Genomic DNA, 9,742 nt, shown 5'->3' with positions numbered 1-9,742 from the left:
ACTTAAAGCAGTCTTCCAATTGTGGACCAATTCTCCTAATAATAGTACATTTTTAAAGTATGTTTTCTTATTGTTAAATAAAATTAATCCTGCTTTTCCAACATGCCAACTAATTTTATTTTTTGTTACAGATAAAATATAGTTTCTCCAGTCATATTCTTGGTATAGAAATAAGTATGCATTTTGTTTTCATATTAAGCATTTTCATGTCCCATAAAGCTCTGCAACTATATTAAGTTCTGAATTTTGTAACTTACTTTATTACAGATATTTGAGGTTGATATCAATATTTTGCTGCCACTTATAAATACTGCAATAATCATCTTATTTACATTTAGATAAAATCATCTTTTAAATTCCTAGAAGTAAGATCCTGATCAAAATTTACCTTTGATTCTCAGAATGTATGTCTGCTTTTATTCTCATGGCAGATGCTGCCAGATCAATCTCAAGAACTTTTATTAAACTCATGTACATCACACATGTTATGGGAAAGCATACCATTATCATCTCTGGTACACCAGCAACATTGCTGTCTCCTTCAGAAAAATTTAACTTATTGTTCTACTAATCATAATTGGGGCCAACAGATAGTTGAAGGATCAAGAGTGCACGCTTGCAGGAGTGCAAGCGCCGTGTAGGGTCTCTTGCAGTCTGGGAAACACCCAGCACTGCCCGGGGCTGGCTTGAGCAGGAGCAGTGCTGCACACCCAGCTCCAACACTCTCCATCAGGCCCAGCTGGCAAAGTACTTACAGGAGTAACACATGGACACCCTGGACATTCCTAAAAAGAAAAAAAATACAGTTTAATTTTAAAATAGCAATTCTGAGTATTGGTTGATGTTTGTTTATTAAGATACTTATTTCTAGACAAGTTAGGAATACTTCTAACTTGAAGGTTTCATTTGATGTTCATTAGTTATCATAACAAACACATATTCCCAAACAAGTTATAGTATTGTTTAAGTAAATTAGTTTTCTTTTAATCAGTATTTTCTTTTTTAAATTTTATTCAAGTTTTATTTTTAAGCTATGTTAATTACAGCATTTGAAGGAATGATCTAATTCCACACAAAATGGAAGACTCTAAAATATATCCATTAAAATGCTAAAAAAAAAACCAAATAAACCGAGTGTCGAAGATACAACCCAAGAGTCCAATTGAGGTCTGGGGGGTCGCCCCGTGTGATTGGTCACAGAGCTCTTCCCAGCCGACAGCTGGAGCTCTCTGAAGCTGTTTCATAGTCTGGCGCAAGGGTGAAAAAAAAAACACAACGTGAGGAGAAAATAAGTCCTGAATTATTGGTTTCATCACATCCACCTTCTCCACCCCAAAATGGCACAGAAGAAACAGTTACCACACCTTGCAACTACTTTTGGTGTAAAGGAAGTGATGGGCTGGGGTGGACGTGGGTCACAAAGATCTGTCTAAAAATGTCCCTTTCAGATGAATCTGTACACACCTTCGAACTTCAGGTTGAGCCTCTCCATGATTAGGCCAGGGAACTAAGGATTAATTCTCAGGAAATCACAATTTCGTTCATTTAGTCAACGAGCATTTACAGTGTCTACATATGATCAGCTCCCACTTGCAGCCATTTCTAGATTAAAAAAAAAAAAAGGCACCTGACATCTCCAGAGGGGCTGTCAAGTTCCTCCTCCCTGCCCCCAAGTCTACAGCTGAAAGGACCTTTTTTTTTTTCTTTTTTTGAAATTGGATTTTTCTGTACCTCTGAAAGGGTGAAAGGGTAACACCTTAAAGCTAAATCATCTTGAACCTGGAGGTCTAACATGATATTTAGCAATGTTTGCATCCCAGACAGACAACATTTAAAAGGTACACTAAGTTCTGAAGGTAGCTATGCTGTAATATAGTTTAAAATTAAGTGATTGTACAGTATTCATTTAGGCTTGAAATTCGAGTCCTAGACCAAGCTTGTGGCCACCCGCATTGACATTCTTGCCGTCCAGCAGAGCTGACAGTGTCAGTTTGATACCTGGCTTTAGGGTCTGAGTGTGTCCTAATCCTATCAGGCTGGAATTGTTCACGTTAGCCGAGAAGCAGGCATCGGGGTCGATCTGATACTAGGCTGCTATGCCCAAGCGAGTGTTGCTGTTGCCTGCGGTCCAAGCCAGGTTAACGGCAGTCTCCAACTTCTTGTTCACCTTGGTATATGGGGCCACCAAACTCTGTCCCGTCATTGACGTTCGTGTGAAGCTGGAACTCATCAGTCTTGTGGCCGACCGCAAAGTTGCTCTGGGTCACGCGTGACTTGGCAGTCTCAAAGTACATGTGGTAGCCCCCCAGCCAGCCCTCCTGGGCCGGCACGAGGGCGCCCCGGATGGAAGGCCCAGCGATGTCGAAATCCACGTCGCAGCCCAGGTTGATGTGCTCCCGTTTGTACCCTGTCTTGATTTTAGCATTTTTCTTCCCAGTGTTTGGAGAGAAGGATGACTCAAAGGTCCGCTTCAGGCCACGTGTGCGCTGGTCTTCTACGGTGATCTCGGTGCCTAGCGTGTTGTCCGTGTTCCATTTCTCAGTGAATGTGAGCCCATACTCGGTCCACCGGTACTTGGTGTCCAGGCTGCCTGTCACCTTCGTGGTCTCTGTGTTGGCGGAACCTGAGCTTGTAAATTCCAGTCCATTCTCAGATTTTGTTTTCAAATCGAAAACAAAATTGGTAAATTTTATTAAACCAAACCCATAGCCCTTGGTGAAGACATCTCGGGCGGGTTTGCCAAGATCGACATACCTGGGAGGCACAATCATCTTCTGCTCGGAGGTGGTGGTGCGGGCTCTGCGGCGGCTACGGTGGGGGAATCAGTATTTTCTTATATGTTTATTTTCTATGTTCTCATAATTCTTGAGCCAGCTGGAAATATCTTACAATGTCCATGCTGCCATACTTCAAAGGTGGATAATTTGAGGATAATGTATGTAATTTAGATGGTATCAAACAGAATAAGGACAAATATACCATCTTTTCAGAAAGAAAACAGTAGCTCAGCCTTAATTTCCAAGGGAGGTTTGTGGAAGACGAAGACCTATTAGCAGCATCTTGCAAAGGACTACTCTTAGAATAGTGTGATCTAGTGAGTGTAACGTCCAATGCTTGCAAACTGTTCACAAAATTGCAAAATGTTTGCAAAATATTTGCCAAAAGAGCAGGAGACCACAGAAATAAGGCTTCCTTTAATAGCCATCAAAGACCCTCCTCCTGGGACCAGAGGGATAGTGCAGAGGTTAAGGTGCTGACCTTGCAGTCGGGCAATCTGAGTCCCCATCACTGCATATGATCCCTGAGTGCAGCCTCAGGTATAAGACCTGGGCACTCTGGGTGTGTCTCTCCAAATCAAAACAATAACAACAAACTACCTTCCTCATGTCACACATGATATTCATGAGGGTTTAGATAGTCAATGTCTGCTGGCTGATTAGTGAAGGTATAAAAATCTGAAGTTCAATTTTTTCCAAGAAGTTACATTTGTTTTTCTGTCCCCCTTCTGATAATTGTTTTACATCTTCTTTTTAAATTTTAGATTGGTGAATCTTTGACTGGTTATAAATTCAGAATAAATATGAGTTTCCTCCTTTGAACCAATAACTAACAGAACCCTTTTCAATTCTTAATATAAACTTAAAAGTGAGCATCAATGGAAAGTGAAATAAATACACTTAGCATAATGATGTTAGAGAATACAACGTGATTCAGGTAGGAAAGAAAACATTGTCATTGATTAAACATTGTCACTGTTAAAAGATCAAATAAAATTACTTTATAAAAAATGAAAGCAGCACAGGTATTCTGTACCATAGCTATATTCTTAAGAAACATTAATGTATTTTAAAACAACATGTATTGAAGAGAAGGCTATATTAGAAACAATAAATACCTTGTCTTTGGACTAAGCATAGAGGTTTTAACTATTAATATGAATTTAGTGCTGTTAACATTAAAAGAGAAGATTCATGAGACAGGTATGCAGTACTGAAGAGGAAATTATCTAGGATTACATGTCTATCTCTGTAGGATAACATAGCCTCTGATAGTTTAGGTTTATTGGGTAACTCCCATCACAGTGCTCCCATTCCTCTGTGTTTATTTGTAGCTTCTTTCTTAGTGTTCTGTTGACTTGCAAATATTATTTTTCTTTTCTCCTTGAGTCCTTTGCATAGTTTATTCAGAGCCATGTCCTTTTTGTATGAACACAGGAAGACTTAGCAAATGCTATGCTTTTGTCATTTGACTCTACATGATATTTTCCTCCTGGGCATCTGTTCTCTTGACCTAAGCCTCAGCTGCCCTTACTTCCTAGCATCCCCAAAAGCAGGGTCCTGACGAGGGACGGGACAGACCCAGGGCAAGCGGTGAGTTGTGTGCTACCCTGGCATCGAGATGGGCCTGGCCAAATTACCTAATGCTTAACTATAAGTTAAGAGCTTGGTCATGGACAAATGCTGTCATGATCCAAAAAGTAATAACTAGATTCGGACCCTGCTAGGTTTAGGAATGATTAATCTGGCCAGAGTGCTGTGGTCTGAGTCTGTGGCAAGATGTTGCCAGGAGAGCTGTCTTGCAAGCCTCAATGTATCTCTTGCTGTGTCCATACAAAAATAACTAGTATGAAGATGTGAATAAGTTCTTGGACTAAGGAAAGGAGAGAAACCTTAAGAGGTATTTTACCTGCTGGCAGTCAGGAAGGGTTTGGAATGCCAGGCCCTCAGGAAGGGCTTTCTTATGTTGATTTTGCTACCTGGCTGTGTGTAGCCTAGAGGACAAGGTGAAGAGAGACAAGTAGGGGGAGAGAGGAGTGAGGGAGAATCCAGAGAGGCAGCAGTAGATCCAGAGAGAGGATGGATCTAGAAGTGCAGCTAGAAGTGTGGGAGATGAGAAAGATGGAAGATTGAATAGACGGTAACTAATCAGCAACCAGCTTGGTCCTTGTTCTTCCTTCACTTGGCCAACAGCCGCCTCGATCCAGCCCATACACAGCGGTTCCAGAACACGGAACGCGGGCAGTGAGACAGAGCCGCCCGAAGAGCCCATGAGTGCACACGTCCTTCAGCGTGCCTTAGTTTTTTACATAGCTCCATTAGTATAATGAACTAGGTATGAACAGATGCTTTTTGTAGGCCATAAAACCACTAACTTCTAGATTAGAGCAATCTAGTCCATTTCTAGGCCTCCCCGCCTCCCTGCACAAAGCCCTCGCCTCCCCTAAACCCTTTTCTAGTCTCTTGACAAGAAAGTGAACTCTCCCAGCGTACCCCCTTTCCCCTCAAATAAAGAAAAGAAAAGAAGAGAAAAGAAAAGAAGAGAAAAGAAAAGAAAAGAAAAGAAAAGAAAAGAAAAGAAAGGAAAGGAAAAGAAAAGAAAACTAAAATAAGTTGGGAGTTGCATTTGTGGAATATAGAGTAACAGAATGGGAGACTAACAACCAAGAATAGTAGAGATAAGTATCAGGAGAATTACTCCACAGCTTGGAAGCTGGCCTCACAAACTGGAGGAAAAAAGCGGTTCAGATAGAGAAGGGACCACCAAGCAAAGGGTGCTAGGTGGGCCCTCTAGGGATGGGAGATGCGGGCTAAAAATAGACTATAGACTGAACATGTATCACTGTCATCCCATTGCTCATCGATTTGCTCGAGCAGGCACCAGTAACGTCTCCATTTTGAGACCTATTACTGTTTTTGGCATATCAAATACGCTATGGGAAGTTTGCCAGGCTCTGCCATGCATGCAAAATACTCTCAGTAGCTTGCCCGGCTCTCCGAGAGGGGCAGAGGAATCAAACCCAGATCGGCTTTGTGCAAGACAAATTCCTTACCCTGTGCTACTGCTCCAGCCCTAGACCGAACATGATGCCTACTTAATACCTCTATAGCAAACCACAACACCCAAAAGGAGTGAGAGAGCAAAAGGGAATGCCCTGCCACAGAGTCGAGGTGGGGTGGAAGGGACATAGTGGGGGTGGTGGTAGGGATGCTGGGACCATTGGTGATGGAAAATGGGCACTGGTGGAGGGATGGGTACTCGATCATTGTATGACTGAAATGCAAGTATGGAAGTTTGTAAGTCTGTAACTTTATCTCATGGTGATTCACTAATAAAAATTTTTTTTAAAAAATGTTGGGAGTTGGCAGCCGATGGGAAGGAAATGGGCAGAAATCCTGACTGTGGCCAACCTTCGTCACAGTGAAGAGCCTCCTCCAGGTGCATTGAAGAAGATGAACTCTGCTCCTGAGAAGCCAGGTTATCTCGAGTGGCTGAGAGTTCTTTTTTATGGCCAGAAGAAAGATGCACAAATTTAGTGACCTTGGGTGAGAAATCTAAACCAGGGTCATGTTCCTTCAAAAGACTCTATAGAAGTACATGTTTCCTTACCTTTCTAGCTTCAAGATATTGCCTGCATTCATTGGCTCATGACCCCTTTCTCCAGCTGAAGTCAGCAAGGTCAGGTCGAAGCTTTCTCATGCTACCTTATTCCACTGCTCTTCTCTGTCAACTTGTAATGCTATGATTACCTTAGGACACCTTGGGTAAGCCACAATCACTGTCACTGTCATCTTGTTGCTCATAGATTTGCTCCAGCGGGCACCAGTAATGTCTCCACTGTGAGACTTGTAGTCACTGTTTTTGGCATATTGGATATGCCATGGGTAGCTTACCATAATGTCTTTATATTAGCATGTGTTAAATCAATATAATTTGTAAGTACCTTTCACCGGGTACAGTAATCACATTCATATGTTACAGTAATTAGAACATGGAAAATATTCTGGTTATTACGGATCTTGATCTGAGGGACTCTGAGGGGCCTAAACAAATTCTCAGAATTACTTAGAGAAATATGATTTATTAAACCCACAATCAATGAACAGGATAAAGAAAGCCACTATAAATGAAACATAGCAGACTTAACAAATAAATGAAACATAGCAGACTTAACAAATGAGTAGAGCCAAGCCCCCTTCACCATCGCCCCCCAGGAAACAGATAAAAATAGATTTTCAGTAATGGTCATAAAAAGATTGGGAATAAAATAAGAGAAATAAAAGTTTCATAGCATCCTGTATGGTCCCCTGAGCACCACCAGGAATAATTCCTGAGTACAGAGCCAGGAGTAACCCCTGAGCATCGGGGCAAAAAAAAAAAAATTGTTGAAAAGAAATATGCCCACAAAGAAACATACTACAAAAAGACACATGTCCCACACATACACACAAGGCAAATCAAGAGAGAATATGAGATATTACTAGAAGTTGAACATAAAAAGGCCATGGAAAAGATTGTTTTTAAGTTTTTGAGTCACACCCAACAGTGATTAGGAATGACTCCTGGCTCTGTGCTCAAGGATCACTTTGGGTGAGTCTGGGGGGCCATATATGGTGCTAGGAATTTAACCCAGGTTGGCGGCCTGCAAGATGAATTCTCCTGATGTACTCTCTCTTTTCATCCTAGTGGAAAATGTCTTTTTAAAAATGTTTACTCTGCATAAAGAAGAAAGTCAGAATGTCCAAATCCTGCCTAATCAAAGTTCTAAAGAGAAAGAAGATAAATCAGTGAAGTGAAAGAACAAATGTGTGTAGGAAGGACAATATTTGAAGAGATAATAGAAATGAAAAGTCAGGATTCTTAATATACTGAAAATGGAAGGACAAAAATAAAGTGCAAAAGATACTTGATGTGTCCATCAAGTTTTCACATGATCCAGAGAGGTGCGTGTGTGTGTATGTGTGTGTGTGTGTGTGTGTGTGTGTGTGTGTGTGTGAGAGAGAGAGAGAGAGAGAGGAGGTACTGAATAAAAGAAAAGGTAGGGAGCCTTGATTTCAGATTGGAATTTTTCTTTTACATTTACAATAATGGGAACAATAGTAAACTGCTTTATGAGAGGGTATTGGATGAACCTTTACATTATTCTTTCCCTATTTACCAGATTGTATGCTCTGGAATTTAAGATCCATAGTTCTGTAATTGTTAAAAGATGGGCCTTTACGTTGCATAATTTATTCGAGGAGTTATTTCACATATTATTAGATAACGTTTTTACTGTCAAAATATGTTTTTAAAGATTTGCATTAAAGTGCTCCTAGATTTCAGCAGTAGTAAGCAGAAGGTAAAGACATGCCTACGCTGTCCTTCCCATTATCAGTATGACGTGACAGGGCATATAGGATGTGCAGCATAGTTTATATAGTGTACTTCAGTATCACTTGTTTAGTGACTTTCTTTCCTGTTCTTTTCCTTTAAGTCCTCTGAGTTATATTTTATTTAGTTTTCAAATTTATATTATTTTTCCGACTTTCTCCAATACTTTATTTTAATTGAACTATATATAAATTTTTTTGACACTATTATTTACAACATTGTTAAATGTAGGACTTAATTGTTTGCCTGTAAGAATGCAATTGATTTCCACACATTGGTTTTGTAGACTGCACTTTATTGTATGAGTTTACTGTTTCTAGAGTTTTTTTGATAAAGTCTTTAAGGTTTACTAAGTGTAGAATCAACTAGGCAAAAGCCCAAACAGACCAATTTAAAAAAAGGAAATTAATTAATTAATTAAAAATATTCACAAGAATAAAAGCCCAGGTCCAGGTGGATTTACTAGTGGATTCTACAAAATAGCCAGTAACCAGCTGAATCTCATTCCCCTGACCCTGAAGGAGCCTCCAATGCGGCATCATTGGGATGGCCGAGAAGAGAAAGGCTTCTGAGATCTCAGGGATAGGACGAATGTAGAAGTTACTGAGACCGCTCGAGCCACTTGATGATCAATGGGATTTCATGATCGTGATTGTGATCGTGACTGAATCTTTACAGTGCTTTGGGGGAGTATTGTCATTTTGATGTTAATTCTTCCAATCCATGAGCAGGGGATGTATTTCCATTTCCTCGTGTCCTCTTTCATTTCTTGAAGTAGCGTTTTGTAATTTTCTTTATAGAGGTCCTTCACCTCATTAGTTAAACTGATTCCGAGGTACTTGATTTTCTGAGGCATGATTGTGAATGGGATTGTTTTCTTCATGTCACTTTCTTTTCTCTCATAGTTTGCATATAGAAAAGCCATGGACTTTTGGGTATTGATTTCATAGTCTGGACTTTACTATACAAGTCTATTGTTTCTAGGAGCTTCTTGGTAGAAGCTTTAGAGTTCTCAAAGTATAGTGTCATGTCATCTGTAAATAGTGAGAGCTTGTTTTTTTCCTTTCTTATCTGGATGCCCTTAATATCTTTCTGTTCCCTAACTGCTGTTGCAAGTACTTCCAGTAGTATATTAAATAGAAGTGGCAAGAATGGGCATATTTGTCTTGTACCCAATCTTAGAGGGAAGGCTTTTGATTCTTCCCCATTGAGAACAATGCTTGGCAAGGGCTTGTGGTAGATGGTTTTGACTATATTGAGGAAAGTTCCTTCAGTTTCCATTTTGCTGAGAGTTTTCATCATAATCGGGTACGGGATCTTTTTTTTCAAATTTTATTGAATTACCGTGAGATAGTTGCAAACTTTTGTGTTTGGGTTACAATCACACAATGACCAAACACCCATCCCTCCACCAATGCACATTCCTCACCACCAATACCCCTGGTATGCCCCGCTTTCCCACTCTCCCCTGACTCCATGGCAGACAATATTCCCCATACTCTCTCTCTACATTTGGGCATTATGGCTTGCAACACACTGAGAGGTCATCATGTTTGGTCCATTATCTACTTTCAGCATGCATCTCCCATCC

General features: G+C 40.4%; 1 protein-coding gene across 2 annotated transcripts; it reads right to left on the bottom strand.

Moving 5' to 3' along the window:
• Positions 1-1,906: 1,906 nt before the first annotated feature.
• LOC101552593 (voltage-dependent anion-selective channel protein 1-like) lies at positions 1,907-2,771 on the bottom strand. Of its 2 annotated transcripts, none has more exons than XM_055130608.1 (2): positions 2,169-2,771; positions 1,907-2,059 (listed from the first exon to the last, which is right to left on the bottom strand). In XM_055130608.1, the coding sequence occupies exons 1-2, from the start codon at positions 2,769-2,771 to the stop codon at positions 1,907-1,909; spliced, it is 756 nt and encodes a 251-aa protein (XP_054986583.1). The 2 variants fall into 2 exon arrangements, with proteins under 2 accessions (XP_054986583.1, XP_054986584.1); XM_055130609.1 differs by having other exon boundaries at positions 1,907-2,080; positions 2,208-2,771.
• Between the last annotated feature and the right edge of the window lie 6,971 nt (positions 2,772-9,742).

The sequence above is a fragment of the Sorex araneus genome, chromosome 3 (genome assembly GCF_027595985.1).
Source record: "Sorex araneus isolate mSorAra2 chromosome 3, mSorAra2.pri, whole genome shotgun sequence".
Taxonomy (NCBI): Eukaryota; Metazoa; Chordata; class Mammalia; order Eulipotyphla; family Soricidae; genus Sorex; species Sorex araneus.
The sequence above is the reverse complement of the archived record's forward strand: the minus strand, read 5'-3'. Positions and strand labels throughout refer to the sequence as shown.